General features: G+C 51.3%; 1 protein-coding gene across 1 annotated transcript in view; it reads right to left on the bottom strand.

The window, feature by feature from the left end:
- The window catches only part of Mllt1 (MLLT1 super elongation complex subunit), a 41,249-nt gene extending 31,095 nt beyond the window's left edge, over positions 1 to 10,154 (bottom strand). Inside the window, exons 1-2 of the mRNA XM_050125247.1 lie at positions 9,945 to 10,154; positions 1,761 to 1,941 (exon numbers count right to left, since the gene is read on the bottom strand). Coding sequence (XP_049981204.1) covers positions 1,761 to 1,941; positions 9,945 to 9,956 — 193 coding nt within the window. The 5' untranslated portion in view covers positions 9,957 to 10,154. The remainder of the gene's footprint in view (positions 1 to 1,760; positions 1,942 to 9,944) is intronic.
- Between the last annotated feature and the right edge of the window lie 8,884 nt (positions 10,155 to 19,038).

Here is a 19,038-nt window from a genome sequence, read left to right on the forward strand (position 1 = left end):
AAAGAGGCCATGTGTACTCAGTAAACACTGTGGAGGACTCAGGTCTCTGCAGATGCCAGTCCCACAGACAGGGCAATTGATGTGAGCTTGGCACTGGGCACGAGCAGGACTAGCCTAAATAGCAACACAGGGCCTCATCGTATAGTCCAGGCATATCCGTCAATGCATGACCCTTTAGTGTACAGAGGCTGCAGGGAATGCATCACTGCAGCCAGCTGACCTCACTTTAAAACACAGGTTGACAGGCAGCTTGCACCGCTGAGCTGACTGCTCACCTATGAGGGCTGTCAGGAGATAGGTGCCCATCTGACACGTCCACGAACACCTGCTATGCGAGGCAGCCATGCCTGCTATGTTCTAAGATGGAGGAAACCAAGGTGCTGGGGGACGATGAGGGAAGCGGACAGGTGGTTGTCGTGTGGGTGTGGGTGGGCGACGGGATGGTAAGCGGCAGGCAGTGGACGGTACCTGGAGAAGATGAGCACGGGGATTACGACGGACAGCACAAAGTCAGAAAAAGAAACCCCTGCTGCCCTCAGAAGTGCTTGGCCCCAAGCATAACCTTCAATGTGACATCCGTCACCCACTGCGGGCCCAGAGTCAATATCCATGAGCTACAGTCCACATAGCAATGTCGAAGGTAAATGGTCCGGGAACAGCTCTCTCCATCTGAAGAACAGATCTTCACTACAGAAAAGCATTCTGTCCATTACTAATACACCCAAGAAAACAGTATTTGTTGGTAGCTGATCCCCCCAGTGAGGAGCCCCTGCACAGAATCCACCATCCTTGGAGTTGGGGTGTAACCCAGGTGTAAGCACCCACCTGAAGTGCAAACCTGTGTTCCACCATCACACAGCACAAAAAAGAAAAGTGCTATGCACTGCAGGACAGGAGCACACTCAGCTTGAGCAAAGCAGAGACTCAGCAGCGCGGAAGGCGACCCAGCCTACACACATACTTGATAGAGACCATCTGCCAAAGTCTGCCAGGACGACTTTCCACAGAAAGTCACCTTTAATCACAAACCCCAACAGACTGTCCCCCGGGAAATGTGGAGAAGAGTGATGGGAAGCAGGTGCCGCAGCCTCGGTGAAACGGTACCAGAAAGAGATGCATGTGCAAGGACAGTAATCCTACCCTAAAGCGTATACGGTTTTTACTGAAAATAGATTCTTTCATACATTATATTCTGATTAGTTTCCCCTCCCCCAACCCCTCTCAGATCCCCACAATGTCCCCACCCACCCAAATCCACATCCTTTCTTCCCCTCTTTCATTAGAATACAAACAGGCATCTAAAAGCAACAATACAAAATAAAACAAAAACAAACAAACCAGAATAAAAAAAAGCAAACAGTAAGAAAAAAAAGGAGCTAAAGAGAAAGCACAAGAAATAGTTGCAGATGCTGAGACATACATGTTCACACACAGAGAAATCCCACAAGTAACATAAGCCAAAGATCTGTGGGGAAGGGGGGGGGCAAAGCACTGTAAGATAAAGGGAAAAAACCCTCCCAAAATACTACTGAGTTCATTTTGTGTTGGCCATCTACTGCTGGGCATGGGGCTGCCCTTAAGAGTGGTTTGTCTACCCAGCGAGACCCTCAGAATCCTTAAACCATAACCCTGACTGCTTCTGGCCTGGGCTGGTTCTTGGCTATTCCAGTTCCCATGAGTGGGCGGAGCAGTCACTAGTCAAACCACCAGGCTGGAATTGGAGGGGCACTGGTAGGGAGGACCAAGGAAAGGGCACTCACCACGCTTGGGTTTGGGGAAGCTGTCATGAAGTCGGAAGATGACCTTCTCCACGAAGTGCTGGATGTCACACTGCTCAGGGCCACGTACGAAGACCATCCAGTCATGGGTGAAGCCCTCAGTGGTGGGCTTCTTGCGCAGCTGGGCACGGTGCCCCAGCTCTAACTTCACCTGGACAGTGCACAGAGGGGGAGAGAGAGAGAGAGAGAGAGAGAGAGAGAGAGAGAGAGAGAGAGGGGAAGGGCCAGGTCAGCATGGAGGCAGAGTTACACACTGCTACCCTGCACTCTGGCCTCCGGGACACTGTCAATGCTGGCTGTGGGAGCTTCTGTGTGCTTCCAGGATGCAAATACACATGTACTACACTCTCAGCATGAGAAAGGGCGCAGGTCCTGGCTCCTCCCACCAGCACAGCAATTGTGGCCCCTTCAACTCCATGGACATCCCAACTGATTCATCACTAAGAGGACAGAAAGGTCCTCTCCACAGGGCAGTTTTCCCTGGTCACCTCCCACAGGCTCTGTGGCCCCTGCTGACCACTTGGACCTCACAGAGCACAGCTAGGTCCTCAGCTGAAGGACCCACGGTGCCGGCCTAGCCAGCACAGCAGCTCCTGAGGGAGCGCTCTCATTCTCCCCACTCCTGAGGGTGTATGACACGGGATCCTGAAACCCCAGGTGGCTCAGGCCAGCCCCAAAGTAAATGCAAAGACACTAAACTCCAAGAGATTCCCAACACAAGGGCAGGGCCACCTCCAAAAGGCAATCAACTAGAATGTCTGCAACACGGAAAACCCTCTCTAGACACATTATGTGTGCACACGTGCGTGTATGTGTGTGAGTGGTGTGCACAGGCCCAAAGTTGACACTGGGTTCTTCCCCACCATTCTCCACCTTACACGTCGATGAAGGGCCTCTTGCCTGAGCCAAGAGCATGTTTGTCTGGCTATTACATGTTGCTAGTTTGCTCAGGTGGTCTTAGTTTTTAAAAACCTGACATAAGCCAGAGTCTTCTGAACAGGGAAATTCAATTGAGAAAAGGCTTCTATTGGATTGGCCTGTGGTGTTTCTTGATTAATGATTGACATGTGAGCACCCAGTCCACCATAGGCAGGTGGTCCTGGGACGTATAAAAAAGCAGAACTAAGGAAAGCACGGGGAACAGGCGTCAATTCCCCTCTGAGATGGGCTGTGATTGTGAGGTTGGCAAAATCAACCCTTCCTTTCCTGCCCCAGCTATCTTTGGCCATGGTGTTTACCCCAGCAACAGAAAGCCGGACGAACAGGCCATGAGACCTCTGCCTCCTCAGCGCTGGTCTGCCTTTGATATGAGTGCTGGGAGCTCAACTCCACCTTCATACTTGCACAGTGAGTGTTTTAGCCAATGAGCTATCTCCTCAGCCTTAAGTCTTTAATGTAGTGTATGTGCATAGGTGGGTGAACATGTGTGCATACATGGAGGTAGTAGACGGCTTTGAACGACACCTCAGCAATACTATTTACCTTTTTAAAGATCTATTTTTACTTTATTTACATGTTTATCTGTGTATCTGTGTGTGCGGGGCTAGGGACCGGGGGAGGTCAGAATAGGGAACCAGGTCCCCTAGAACTGCTGTTATAGGTGTTTGTGAGTCATCCTGAGGATGCTGGGAACCCAACTCCAGCCCTCTGCAGCAGTAGCAAGTGCTCTTAACAACTGAGTTTCTCCAGCTCCCCAAGGCTGGAATCACAAATACACACTACATCTAGTTTTTACTCTTTACTGAGTCACCCCTTCAGCCCAAAGAGAACTTTCTTTTTTTGGGGTGTGTGTGTGTGTGTGTGGTGTGTACTGGGTATTAAAGAGAGGCTTTAATGCATGATAGGCAAGCACTGTATCACTGGGCTACAGCATCAGGAGCTCCCTAGACATTGATTTTTGAGACAGGGTCTCACTATGGAACCCTGGCCAGCCTAGAACCTGCCCTATACACCAGGCTTGGATGCAGGGCTGAGACTTAAGGTATGTACCACCATGCTCCATCCTAGCCTTCTCCTTCCACTCACCACCAGATAGGTTTCTCTATGTAGCCCTGAACTCAGAGCTCCTCCTCCCTCTTGAGTGCTGGGATTATAATCTTGTGCTATCACTACCAGCTATCCTAGGCTTCTATTTATTTATACATTTATTATTTTGGTTTTCCAAAACAGGGTTTCTAGAACTCACTCTGTGACCAGACTGGCCTCAAACTCAGAGGTCCGCCTGCTGGGATTAAAGGTATGCACCACCACACCCATCTTTACCCCAGCATTTTTTTAAAAGACGAGGTCTCACGAAGCAGCCCAGGCTGGCCTTGAATTCCCCACCCTTCTGCAGCTGAGAGCTGGGACCTCTTTCTCTCCCGTCTGATCCCACAGTCACCCAGGCTAAGCTGGCTTGCTAGGTGCTCTACCTAGATAAGCAAGACAATCAGGCAGGAGGTCCAGGCTGCCTGCCAGGAACTCCACACACTGGTCTCTGCTAGCCCTCTCCAGGGGCCCAGACCCTAGAGGTCCCATCTATGCTCCAACTCCTCTCCCGACACCTGACCACATAGCCCTCCAGAATCTGTGTACTCAGATCTCTGCCAAGACAAGCATCCTTTGGTTCCTTACGAAAAGCTCCATGGTTCTAGGTCTATTGGAGGGCTGGCAAGAGAGCAGGCAGGTAGGAGATGCGAGGGAGTGAGTAAAGGCAGGGCCACCTGAAAGACGTGCTCGACCACAAATGGTGAGTGGGGTAGAGGCTGGAGAAAGGGAACGGAGGACTGGCAGGAGAAAGCAGCTGGACCTAAGCACAGAGACCTATCTCTGGGACAAGGGGGCAGAGCTGCAACTCTGCAAGGAGGGGAGAGCAAGTACTGGGGACATCCAGGGGAACTACACATCAACTCCTAGACACACATAGCTGGGTCTGGTGCCTGCCAGTGACTCAGCAGAGGACCAGCCTGTGTTACATGTATGCCTGTGTGGACACACTGAGCACAGGATGGAGAATGTTCAACCTGACTCTGGAGCAATACTGCCAGCACCCCGGCCATTTGTGATCAATAGGGCCACTGCTAGCTGGAGGCTCCCTGGACTCCTAAACACTGGTGACCCTACTCTCTGAGCCACTTTGGAATTTCGGTCTGCTGTGGGCCAGCTGTCTGACAGTACTGGTGACATGGGGCTCCCCGTAGTACTGGTGACATGGGGCTCCCCGTTGGGTCACAGCACAGGCAGCACAGTGGCTACTGCGAAAGAACAAATGACCACAGTTCCATCGGAGTTGGAGACACAGACGCCAGAACTTCACGGCACAAGCCAAAGTAAACAGGAGGTTTCAAGGCTGTGGTAGACTGTGCCCAAAGCACTGGCTGGCGACAGTGATGCCCAAGGGGCCGGTGTCAACTGGGGCCACAACACCCCTAGCCGAGGACGCCACAGTCTGGACCAGCAGCCCATACCTAACCATCTTTGTCCTTCCTGAGCTGGACCCTGAGAGGCCACAACTTTCCAAAAATAGTGGTAGTGGGACAGCACAGGACCTGTACCACCAACATGAGAAAGGAACTTGAAGCTGCAGCAGCTTGAGCTGAGCCCCAGCCACCTAGGGGCCATTATCGCACAGGCCCCTCTTTGCTGTCCTCTACCTGGAACCCTTGAACCCAGCAGAAGCAGAGCCACACTTGAGCAAAGCGAGCAGCTGGTTCTCCAGGAGCGGTGCTGATGCAAGCGGCACTCCCACAGCCAGCACAGCTCTCCTCATGCTGCCTTGCCCTAGAAGGTCCTCCGCACTGTGAGCACTTGTTGCATGGATGCCTCTGCACAACCCAGAACTGGGAACTAAAGCAACCCTGCTGCCTGCACCCAGGAAACCCAGGACCTGCCCAGGAAAGTGTCACCCATCCTGCTGCTGGAGATCAGAAGCCAAGGGATGCAGTGGCCTGAAGTCTCAGAGTGCCATCTGGGGACAGTTAAGCTCAGGCTGGAGGCTTCATGCTGCCAAGCCAACTGGCAGAGGGCATTCAGATCTAGAATCCCAATCCAGCAACCAGGCAAACAGCACGTGGGGCATCTCATAGGCCTTTAACTGAGGGAGACTGCTCTCTCTAGGTGTGGATGGGCAAAGGGCTAAAATATCGCATGTCACAGGTCTGTGTGATTCCAAATCCAGCCATCTACCCATCCATCTATTCATCCATCATACATTCACATATCCTCCAATCCACCCATCCACCTACCAATCCATCCATTCACCCACCCACCCACCCACCCACACATCAACCCACCGCATCCACCCATCTGTCTTCTCCCACCTATCTACTTCTATCACACCCAAACACCCAGCCCAGCTGGGGCCCAGGAGGCAGTCATTAGCTGTTAATTTTCCTATAGGCTTTCACCGGATTTCTGGAGGGAATTCTTTGTAACAAATGCCCTTTCCTCTGGGAATTCACATGTTACCCTATGGTGTAATTACATCTATCACCTGGCTCCTGGAGCCAGTACCTTGGTATGTACCTGGCTCTCCCCTTTAATAAGAAAAAACGTCAGGCCCGCCCCATGGCAAGGTCCACACACACAGATGGGGAAGGAGCCAGACCCAGACCCAGGACCCCACAGAGCATTGGTGACACAAGACCAAGTCAACTGAACTCTCTAGAACCTTGTCCCTCTAATCCAAGACAGGGCTCCGGGGGAAGCAGGTGCCCTAAGATGATCACTAAAGCGAAAAGCACTGGACTAAAAGACAAGATGAGTCTGGAGGACGGCCAAAAATAAATAAATAAATAAATAAAACTAATTAGCAGCTCTGGCCCTGTGCGCCAACCACTGTCACCCCTTCTGAAAGGGCACAAGGCTCAAGACAGAGGGACGAGAAGAGGCTGGGAAGGGAGAGGTGTGCGTCCACATGGATATGCCCAGTACTGAAGACAGATGAGGAGTGTCCACAACACTAGGACAGACACCATGTGTCTCCTAGGGATGTGGACAACAGCCCTGGGCAGGGGTGTTTCAACTGTCGGCAATCCCAGTCCAGGCCCCTCACCCCTGCAAAGCAGAGTAAGAAAGCCTGAGACTAGCTTCAGAGGACCAGGGATGTGGCTCCAGCTCCAGCACCTTACCCACAGCCTCCTATGGAGAGGCAGCAACACTCAGGACATCAGGAAAAGATTCTGGCTCTGACTGTTCCAACCTCCCCACCTGAGCCAAGTCTCTGCTCCTGGTGTGCAGCACAGCCAGGCTGTGGGCCTGTGTGCCACCTGCGACCACACTGCACCCATTCTGAGGCCAGGCCTGTGACTCTGGGAAGGGGGCTCCCAGGTTCTTTGGGGATCAGGAACACTGGATGCTGACACCTCTCTAGCTGTCTGCTGGGGAATCCCACTGGACTCTCAGACCCTTCTCATTTTCCAGCATTGTACCCAACAAACCAATTCCATTCCATCCCTCCCCAAGGTGAGTAGCAGTCCTGGCCATGGCCCTGCTCAGCACAGAAATCCAATACAACAGACAGCACTGGAGGGGACAGGGTGGCACGAAGGGAACATCTCAGACACTTTCCCGGCCTTCATATCCATAAGGGAAGCAAGAAGCCCAGAGGAAAAAGCAAACTACGACTTATGTGCTTGCCTCTGCACTGACCTCAGAGTCAGCACCCAGGGTCCAGCCCTGGATGGAGGGAGGCTGGGACTCTACCTGTGCACCTGCACTCCCCACACAGGTCTCCCAGCTGCAATGGGGGTAGCTGCTGGGTTCTCTGGAGCTGGCAGAGAAGGAAGGGCAGATGACAATGCAGACCAACAACCCAGCTCAGCGCCACCAGAGCATTTCCGACGGCAGGGTCCTGTCTGGACAGCCTCCGGGATGGCCAGGTGCTCAGTCATGGTGGCTGCCTGGGACCTGAAGTCTCAATTTTTCACGTTACTTGGCTAAAAGCTAAAAGCAGCTACAGTCACAGCTGAGCTCAGGCTGAGAGGAGCCTTTTCCCCACTGCCCCTGAGACTGCCACCTTTACTCAGCATCCCAGCCATGAAGTGACAGCACCCAGCACATCACAGAGGGAATGGCCTCCAATCTCTGGTGGAGACTCTGGTAGGGACAGAGGCCATGCCCTGCACTTTTGAGTGCAGAGGGTGCTGAAGGGACAGAGACTTTGTGTGAGGTTCAATCAAGGAAGAGCCCAGGTAGCAAGCAGGCTTGCAAAGCAGTCTGTCTGTTTGCTAGCAGAAAGCCAAACACACCAGATCCAAGAGTGATGGCACCTGCCACCTGCCCATGGATAGTGGGACACAGGAAGGTCCCTGGCCCATGCACCTGAAACTACACAGCCACATGGCCAAACCAGACAAAGCCGCCTCCATGGCGCCAGCAGTCAGGAATGCCCCAACCTGCCCTTGCGAACAGCAGAGGAAGCCATCAACTGCCACCCCCACAATCCCATACCTTCCCAGGACGAGCGCCCCTGAAAACTCGGGCTTGGGAAGGAAGGGGGAGATGTGACCCTGGTGGGAGTAATTTGAAGATGGGGAGGAGCTCACTTGGTGAGATCTGGATGATACAGGCACAGTAGCCAGAAGGGACTCAGGAACCAACAGCAGCGCTGGTTACCAAGTGGGAGGGCTGCCAGTGGGAGCCTGGGGAATCCACCTGTGGCTAGGTGAGGCTGACAAGCGATGGGAGTGTGAGGGGAGGAGTGGGGTAGGGGAAAGGAAAGATGGTACAGCACGGCTGGCCGAGATCACAGTCAGATGGAGGACACTGGACAGTCTTAAAACAGGTCCAGGAGCAATGGTGGCCAAACCCAAGGGACGTAACAGGAGTCTTAGGGGTCTGAAGAGCTTGTGGGGTACCAGATCAGAGCAGAGACTGCCCTTGGTCTGTGTCTGAAGGAAGGTGCCACCCTTCAGCACTGGGCACAGACGAGGGTGGGCAGCAGGGTGGGTCAATGGGGCAGCAGAAGTCAGTTCCCGGAGGCAGTCATGTGCACAGGGGTAGGAGAGCAGGGGCAGGCCATGCAGAAGAATGGGGACGTGGCCTGAAGTAGTATCTCAGTTGGGAGCGGGTCTAACTGGGGCAAGAAACATTCAAAACATTTGGGGCCAACTGGTACACAAGTACCTGTTTGGGGATTCATGGAGTTTGGGAAGCCTTAGGGCCACAGGTTCAGGAAGAATTCCCTCCGCAGAGGGAGGGCCAGGTATGGGGAAGTGTGTGGCATGTAAGGGGATTTGGGCAGACCGAGAGCTCCTGGACACTTTACTCGAGTCTGCACAGGTTCAGAGCCACGCTGGGACCCCAGAGGCTGGAAGTTCCACTGGAGCTCTGAGACATGTTTCCAAGGGTTCTGGGCCTGACAAGGGTGCCAGGGGTTGTGGGATGCACTGGAGTTCTCTGAGGGGAGTCTGCCTAGGTTTTGATCCACAGGAACTGTGAGTACCCTGGGGTTCACAGACAGCCTGGGTGGCTCTGGAATTCTGATGGATGCCAAAGGATTCCTGAGGATTCCGAACCAGAATAGGACCCCTAAGGTGCTGTGAGTGGCTATAGGGTTCCAAGTCTTCCTGGAGAGTTGTGGACCCGGCGGGGGAATCCCCAGGGTGCCATGGTAGCACTAAAGCTCCAAGGGGGAATCCCAAAGGGTTCCGAACGGGCTGGGATGTCCAGAGTGCTAAAGCCCTGGGATCCTGAGAGGCGCCTCGGGAGTCTGTGTGTACACTGGGGTTCTAAGGCATGCCTCCAGGACCTCTGAAACGAAATGGAGTTTCCCAGGGTGCTGAAGCCCTGAGGTCCGGAGTGGTGTCTAAGGGGTTTCTAAAGGGTGTCTAAGGGGGCTCTGGGCCAGGCTGTGTTGCCCAAGATGCAGTGGCGGCTCCAGAGCGATGTAGATTCCCCACTCAAGAAAAGGGTTCTCCGGGGTGGAGTGGGTGTCACTGGGGTGCTGGAATGCCCCCAGGGGGTTCCGTAACAGACCTGGGGTCGCGGTGGGGGAGGGGCGCGTGGGGTCGCGATGGGGGAAGGGCGCCCCGATATGGCGATGGGGGAGGGTCATCCCGGGGTCGCGGTGAAAGGGGGAGGGGAGAATCGAGCCGTGCACGTGCACATCGAGAGCGCACGGGGTCGTGTGCGCGCAGGGCCGGCTGCCGCGCCATGGGAGGCCGGTCCCGGGCGGCGGCTTCTCACCTGATTGTCCATGGCTGGCGCCCGCCCCGCCCCCGGGCCCGCGTCGCTCCCGCCGCCGCCGCCGCTCAGCGCCGCCCCACAGCCCTCATTGTCTGTCGGGCGCCGCCGCCACCGCTCCGGGCCGCCCGCCCGCCAGCCGCGCTGAACCGGAAACCGCCGCCAGCCCGGGCCGCTCAGCGACCGCGGGCCCCCAGCGGCCGACTCGGGCCCGGCCTCGCCAACAGACACGCCGCCGAGCCTATCGGAAGACCGGACAGCTGCGCGCGGGGCAGGACTTCCGTACTGGTGGGGGCCCGCCAGGCTGCAGGCCGAGCGACGAAGCCGTCAGCCAATAGGAAGCAGGCGCCGTAGGGGGCGGGCGGAGGGAGGGAGGAAGGCGCGAGGCGAGCTAGGCAGAGCAGCGCTAAGTGTGCGCTGCACGTGGAGGGGGCGGGGCCAGGCGGCGGTGTGACGCCTGCGCGCTGGGCCCCGAGCGGCCCCAAAATGGCACTACGGCTTCGGGTACGAGCCCTGGAGAGGGAGGGGACGCCGACCAGTCGCTGCCGTGTGGTGCAGCGGGAGGTCAATTTACCGATCTGGGTCGTACAAATCTAATGGATTGAGCGCTTTTCTCCCTCCCAAGTCTACAGTTTGTGCATCTGTAAAATCCGGATGGTGGCTTCAATCCCGGGTCTCCCGCAGCCGAGGCACGTAGCTTCAGCGCCCTCTTATGGCCTCCTCGGGCACTGCACACAGGTGCAGGAGCTTGCACACAGACACACAGAATTTAAGATATGTCTTTTTTTTTTTAAAGATTAATCTATTTATTATGTATACAGCATTTTTCCTCTATGTATGTCTGCAAGCCAAAAGAGGGCACTAGATCTCATTACAGATGGCTGTGTGGCTGCTGGGAATTGAACTCAGGACTCTTAACCTCTGAGCCATCTCTTCAGCCCCCTAATTTAAGCCTTTTGAAAAACATACATGCAGGATTGTCCAGTGGTTCTTCCTGTGGCTGTAACAGTGCACATTTGAAGTGGGGCCATTCTAAATGGTCAGCAGTCTCAGCCCCAGGAAAGGACCGAGTCAGTGCTCTTCTGTAGACTAGAGCTGTTTGCTGTTTGTTTGTTTTTGGTTGGTTGGTTAATTTTGTTTGTTTTTATTCAAGACAGAGTCTAACTGGGTAGCCCTGGCTGTCCTGGAACTCGCTCTGTAGAAAGGGCTGGCCTCAAACTCACAGAGATCCTACTGCCTCTGCCTCCAGAGTGCTGGGACTAAAGGTGTGTGCCACGACAGCCAGAGACTATGACTATGGCTGTTTGAATACCCTGCTATACTGAGGAAGAACCCAAGGCCCCCACTTTCACGCTGCACACACAGACCTGTTCTCACTTTTTATTTGGAGGCCAGGACTGGGGCTTAAGTCGTTAGCCTAGACTCAATGCCAAAGCCTTGGGTCCCAGCCTCACACCTCATAAACCAGGTTCAGTGGCACATGCCTGTTCTCCTAGTGCTTGGTAGGTGGAGACAGGAAGATTGTGAGTGCAAGAGCATGGGGAGGAAGCTCCCTGCCCTCCCTTGTTTGCAGAGTCAGGGCGCTAAGCCACTATCAGAGAGACTAGGTTGGGTAAAGGGACATAACCGAGGAGGGACAGCCGTGCGAATGCTGAGAGGGGCTAGAAGGGAATGGCGTTTGCGTACTGTCCTGGAAAGGTGAGCCGAGGGCTCGGGCCTAGTTGTCCAGATCTCACGTTAGACTGGAGGGACTCAAACTCCTAGATGTTCTCCTCTGGCTTCCACGTGTGTGCCACGACAGGCATGCCCACGCGCCCAACAAGAGCCAATGGGGAAGTCACCCCAGTGTGGCTGGTGACTGATTAAATACGGCGTTCGACAGGGTAGCAGAGAAGACGGTACGCTAGGACATCTGCAGACAAATGGAAGGATGTCCTAGCTCCAGTGACATGATGTTCAGTGGCGTGGACCAGACCCAGAGGATACACACTGCAGCATCCCACTCCCAGGAGGAGGGATGGAGTTGGTGTGGAGTGGGGGCGGAGCTGGAAACACATGCGAACAACCCTTGAGAAATGGAGGCAGGGCAGTCTCAGGTCCAGCCTCAGCTACAAAGTAAAACCATATCTCAATAACCCTATCAAAACACCAACCTTGCCCAGCAAAATCCCAGCAGAATTCTTCAAAGACCTCGAAAGAACGTTACTCAACTTCATTTGGAAAAGCAAAAAAACCAGGATAGCCAAAACAATCCTGGGCAATAAAAGAACTTCTGGAGGCATCACAATCCCTGACTTCAAACTCTACTACAGAGCTGCAGTACTGAAAACAGCCTGGTACTGGCATAAGAACAGACAGGAAGACCAATGGAACCGAATAGAAGACCCAGATATCAATCCACACATCTTCGAACACCTGATCTTTGATAAAGAAGCAAAAAATATCAAATGGAAAAAAAGCATATTTAACAAGTGGTGCTGACATAACTGGATATCAACATGTAGAAGAATGAAAATAGACCCATATCTATCACCATGCACAAAACTCAAGTTCAAATGGACCAAAGACCTCAACATAAAGCCAGCCACACTGAACCTTATAGAAGAGAAAGTTGGAAGAACACTTGAATGCATTGGTGCAGTGAACCAATTCTTAAATAGAACCCAAACAACACAGACACTGAGAGAAATAATTAATAAATGGGACCTCCTGAAACTGAAAAGCTTCTGTAAAGCAAAGGACACGGTCAACAAGACAAAACGACAACCTACAGAATGGGAAAAGATCTTCACTAACCCCACATCAGACAGAGGTCTGATCTCCAAAATATACAAAGAACTCAAGAAATTGGTCATCAAAAGAACAAATAATCCAATAAAAAAATGGAGTACAGACCTAAACAGACAACTCTCAACAGAGGAATCTAAAATGGCTGAAAGACACTTAAGGAAATGCTCAACATCTTTAGTCATCAGAGAAATGCAAATCAAAACAACTCTGAGATTGTATTTTACACCTGTAAGAATGGCCAAGATCAAAAACACTGATGACAACTTATGCTGGAGAGGTTGTGGGGAAAAGGAAACACTTCTGCATTGCTGGTGGGAATGCAAGCTGGTACAGCCCCTTTAGATGTCAGTGTGGTGATTTCTCAGAAAATTAGGAAACAACCTTCCTCAAGACCCAGTAATACCACTTTGGGGTATATATCCAAAGGATGCTCAATCGTGCCACAAGGACATGTGCTCAACTATGTTCATAGCAGCATTGTTTGTCATAGCCAGAACCCGGAAACAACCTAAATGCCGCTCAACTGAAGAATGGATAAGGAAAATGGTACATTTACACAATGGAGTATTACACAGCAGAAAAAAATAACGACATCTTGAATTTTCCAGGCAAATTGATGGAGCTAGAAAACATCATTTTGAGTGAGGTAACCCAGACCCAGAAAGACAATTATCACATGTACTCACTCATAGGTGGTTTTTAAACATAAAACAAAGAAAGCCAGCCTACAAACCACAATCCCAGAGAACTTAGACAACAATGAGGACACTAAGAGATTTATATAGATCTAATCTACATGGGAAGTAGAAAGTAGTAAAGGACAAGATCTCCTGAGTAAATTGGGAGCATGGGGACCTTGGGGGAGGGCTGAAGGGGGAGACGAGCAGAGAAAAATGTAGAGCTCAATAAAAATCATGGAAAAAATTTTAAAAAATAAATAAAAAATAAAAACAAAACCCACCAACCTTTGAAGGTGATGCCTGTCTTAAGTCCTTCCCTCCACTCAAAGGCACAAAATCAGCCTCAGTGAATGAGCTCTTCAGACAGAGAAAACCCAACCCAAGCAATAAAAATAGAAAAGTCATGGGGGAGGGGGACCACCATTTTGAAATTTCTAGTGAGTTACATATCTAGTTATTTGGGTTTTTTTCAACTTTTGAGTTTTCTTTTGTTGAAGACAGGATTTCACCATGTAGGCCTGGCTGGTCTAGAACTCCCTCTGTAGATCAAATTGGCCTTAAACTCACAGACATCCACCTGCCTCTACCCCTTAAGAGCTATGATTAAAGATGTGCACCACCACATGTGTGTTATTTGGGGGTTTTGACTGAGTCTCATACTGCACTCCAGCCTGACCTCAAATCCCTAGCCATCCTCCTGCCTCTGCATCAAAGGTGCTGAGACGACAGCCATAGGCCTGGCTCTCAACGACTGCTCCTGTTTTCTAGCGGGTCCCTGCAAGGCTCTGCACTGTGTCCATGGAGGCCGGAGAGCTCTGGGTCCCCTAGAAGTGGTAAGAGGTTGTGAGGGCCCAACTTGAGTGCCGGGAACCGACTGTGGGCCCTCTGCGAGAGCTGATGTCTCTGCAGCCCCTATGTCAACCAGTCATGTGGCAGTTACTGCTGTGTGCTAGCCACTCACCTGAACGGCAGGCAAGCCCAGGCGACAGTTTAGTGCTCTGGGACTCCCACTGGGTTTGGGTTATGCTCACCCACTTCTTTTAATAGTTCACTTGGTGGCCAAATTCCCGAATGTACTCTGCAAGCACACCTGTTTCCAAACAGTACACAGAGCAACCTGGAATCCTTGGTCCACATCTGCATCAGGCTGTACACCTTCCCTTCCCCAAACAAGAGGGGACGCCTCCCCACCTCTGGTGACAATCGAACTGGGAGAGTTTTTTTTTTTTAAATATTTATTTATTATGTATACAATGTTATGTCTGTGTGTATTCCCGCAGGCCAGAAGAGGGCACCAGACCTCATTACAGATGGTTGTGAGCCACCATGTGGTTGCTGGAAATTGAAATCAGGACCTTTGGAAGAGCAGACAATGCTCTTAACCGCTGAGCCATCTCTCCAACCCCGAGAGTTTTTCTTCCAGTGTGTTCCCAATGTGTCCAGGGTTGACGATTAGAAGGGCCAGTCTGCCCTGAACTGGTTTGGGGTGCATGCACACAGTAAGGCAAAATTGTGTCTTCTGGCAGCCTTCTGGGGAAAGCCCTTATTTTCCATTTATTTATCATTGTATGCCTATGTGTGATGCATAATCACATTATGGGAACAGACATGGACAGTAGAAAATGCTATATGACCTAGTCTACCAATCAAAATAGAGAACCAGGACCTGGGAGGATGGTTCAGCTACTAACAACACATCCTATTCTTGCAGAGGACCATGGTCTGGTTCCCAAACCCCCCTCAGGTTGCTCACATCCACATGAAACTCCAGCTCTAGGGCATCTGTATTCGTACTTTCCTATTGCTGTGATAAAACACCATGACCAGGACAACTTACAGAAGGAAATGCTTAATTGGGCTTGCAGTCCCAGAGGGTCAGATGTAAATGAAGGCTGCCCCAGACCCAAATAATCACACAGAAACTATACTAATTACAACACTGTTTGGCCAATGGCTCAGGCATACTTCTAGCTAGCTCTTTCACCTTAAATTAACCCATTTCTATTATTTAATATTTTACTCTGAGGCTCGTGGTTTGTTACCTCTTGCTTCTGGGGCGGCTCCATGGCATCTCCCTGACTCTGCCTTCTTTCCTCCTCTGTCTCTGCTTGGATTTCTCACCTTGCTACATCCTGGTCTGTCATAAGTCAAAGCAACTTCTTTATTAACCATTGGTAATAAAACATATTTACAGAGGGCTGGAGAGATGGCTCAGAGGTTAAGAGCACTGCCTGATCTTCCAAAGGTCCTGAGTTCAATTCCCAGCAACCACATGGCAGCTCACAACCATCGATAGAGAGATCTGGTGCCCTCTTCTGGCCTGCAGTCATACATGCAGACAACATGTATACACAATAAATTAATTCATTCATTAATTAATGCCGGGCAGTGGTGGTACATGCCTTTAATCCCATGGGAGGCAGAGGCAGACAGATCTCTGTGAGTTCGAGGCCAGCCTGGTCTACAGGAGCTAGTTCCAGGACAAGCTCCAAAGCCACAGAGAAATCCTGTCTCAAAAAAAAAACAAAAAAGAAAAAAAAATATTCACAACATACAGAGGGGACTCACATCAGTCAGAGTTCATCATGGCAGAGCAAAAGCAGGGAGGCAGGGCTGGAGAGATGGCTCAGAGGTTAAAAGAACTGACTGCTGTTCTGAAGGTCCTGAGTTCAATTCCCAGCAACCACATGATGGCTCACACCCATCTATAATTAGATCTGGTGCCAAGAACACTATATACATAATAAATAAATTAAAAAAAAAAAGCAGGGAGGCAGGAACTGCTGAGAGCTCATCTCTAGATCCATAGCTAGGAGACAGAATGAAAGCCAAATTGCAGGAGTCTTTTGAACCCTCAAAGCTCAACTCCATGTGGCAAACTTCTTCCACACCTCCCTAATTCTTACCAAACAGTTCCACCAAGTGGGGACCAAGTATTCAAACCCATGAACCTGCTGGAACCACTCTCAGACAAACCACCACAGGATCTGATGCACTCTCGGGTTTACACAGACTCTTGCATGCACGTGGGGTACACACACACACACACACACACACACACACACTAGATAAATAAATAAACCAGGTGTGGTGGCACATGATGATCCCAGCACTCAGGAAGCAAAGGCAGACAGATCTCCGAGTTCAAGGCCAGCCTGGTCTATAGAGTGAGTTCCAGGACACAGAGAAACCCTCTCTGAAAAAACCAAAGCCAACCTAATGAAAAAAGATAAGTAAATAAATCACTCCTTTTTGTTTGTTTTTGAGACAGGGTTATGGCACTTGCTCTGTAGACCAGGCTGGCCTCGAACTCACAGATAGCTACCCGCTACCACCACCACCCGGCAAATAACTCCCTTTATGAGACAAGGTTTCACTGTATAGCACAGGCTGTCCTGGAACTCACTAGAGATCTACCTGCTTCTTCCCAAATGCTGCAATTAAAGTAGCCTATAAACATGCCTTGCCCAAGAAAACAAAACTTTATTTACTAAGATTTATTCATTTATTTTACTAAGATTTGGGCTGGGTGGTGGCGCACACCTTTGAGCCCAGCGCTCAAGAGGCAGAGGCAGGAGGATCTCTGAGATCTGGAGTTCAAGGTCATCCTCAGCTAAATAGAGAGTTTAGAGCTAGCCTGAGCTATGATCCTGACTCTCAAAAAAAAAAAAAAAAAAAAAGAAATGTCATCCTGATGCCTCCTGAGACTTAGGACAACAGTTGATTTCCCAACAGAGACACAGAAAAGAGAGAAAGCACACAAAACTGTCCGCAGAGCTAGTCCTCTCATCCCCCTGCCTCAAAAGCTCTTTTAGTGGGAGCCTTAACTTTCTGGGATCAAACACCTTTCCCTCAGACACAACAATTTTACTGATAACATCACAGGTTCACACCAGGTGGTGGCGGCGCACACCTTTAACCCCAGCACTTGGGATGCAAAGACAGGCAGGTCTCTGGGAATTCGATGACAGCCTGGTCTATAGAGCGAGTTCCAGGACAGCCTGGGCTACACAGAGAAAACCTGTCTCAGAAAAAAAAAATAAAGAGAGAGAGGGTCATAGGTTCACAGGAATTCCTCCTTCGCTCAAGACTGGACATCCTGGGGACACACCTGAAGAACATCTGGATTTGAAAACAGAAAGAGGGAACCTAGAAGCAGGGGCCCCAGTTCCATCCCACTCGAGCATTCCAAGAAGCTTTTGGGAAGGCTAGATCTGATATGAAGTCCAGGCTATGTTCTTGGACAAGGCATGTGCCTTCTCTGAGCCATAGTAGTAAAAGGAAAGTATTCTTGTGCGTCTGAAGCACTGCACGGCAGAGGGTTAGGTAGCATGTCCAGACATTTGTGGCAGATGCCAAATGAACCACAGATGAAAAAAATCCTATCCATTGTGAGAAGCCAGGCACAGTTAAGCCTGCTTGTTAGCCTGGGCTAAACAGAAAAGCCCTGTCTGCAAACTCACAACAACACCTGATGCCATGAGTCCTTCTCCCTGGATGAGCTGAGGAAACACTTGTCCTGCCACTTCAGACCCGGCTCCAGGCAGCGAAAGCTAGCCTGCCTCTCTTCCCAGGTTGCCTGTGCCGCCAAGGTACTGGAGGGCTTGCTAATTCTGAGGAGGGCACTCCCACATGCCACCCACGAAGGGAGCCCCTTCCCCGTGTGTGACCCTGCGTGTGTGACTCCGCAGCAGCATCCTGCCTGCCACCCCCCTGAAGTGAGCCCTTTCCCCCATGTGTGACCCCGCAGCAGCATCCCGCCTGCCACCCACGAAAGGAGCCCCTTCCCCTTGTGTGACCCCGCAGCAGCATCCCGCCTGCCACCCACGAAAGGAGCCCCTTCCCCATGTGTGACTCTGCAGGAGCATTTTCAGTCCCTCTGGTTTTGAACCACATATCAGTGTCCGCGAGTGCCTGTGCGGTTTCATGTCACCGCTACCATATCGGGAGTAGGGGGCTCTATGTCTGCTGTCAGACAGAGAGGATGGCATCCTATAGATTAGAGTGAACTAAAAATAAAATCAGGAGAGTTCATTTGTGATTTCTTAATTTTATTTTATGTATGTGAACGTTTGCTTGAATGGGTGTCTGCACTGCATGTGTGCAGTGACTGTAGAGGCCAGAAGAGGGCATTGGATCTCCTGGGACTGGAGGTGCAGACAGTTATAAGCTTTCAATGGGTTCTGGGACTCAAGCCTGGGTCCTCTGCAAGAGCAGCCAGTGCTCTAATTGCTGAGCCAATGCCTCCAGCTCCTTATTTGCATCTTTTACGTTTTAGGATTTTTGTCTGTAAATCTACTACACTGGTCGCAATGTGTGTGCGAAGGGCAGAAGACAACTTGTAGGAGTTTCTTTCCATGCCACTTCTGTGGATCAAATTCAGCTCATCAGACTGGACCACAAGCCATCCGAGCCTTCTCACCAACCCATACTTGCAACTTTAATTTATGTAAGTGAATTAAGGGAGGGAGGAATAGAGGGAAAAAGGAAGGTGGATGGATGGGTAGGCGGATGGGTGGGTGGCTGGGTGAATGGATGGATGGATGGGTGGGTGGGTGGGTGGGTGGATGGATGGGTGGGTGGGTGGATGGGTGAATGGGTGGGTGGATGGGTGGGTGGATGTGTGG

This window comes from Alexandromys fortis, unplaced genomic scaffold, assembly GCF_014885135.2.
Source record: "Alexandromys fortis isolate MF-2015 unplaced genomic scaffold, M_Fortis_MF-2015_v1.1 scaffold_243, whole genome shotgun sequence".
Classification (NCBI taxonomy): Eukaryota; Metazoa; Chordata; class Mammalia; order Rodentia; family Cricetidae; genus Alexandromys; species Alexandromys fortis.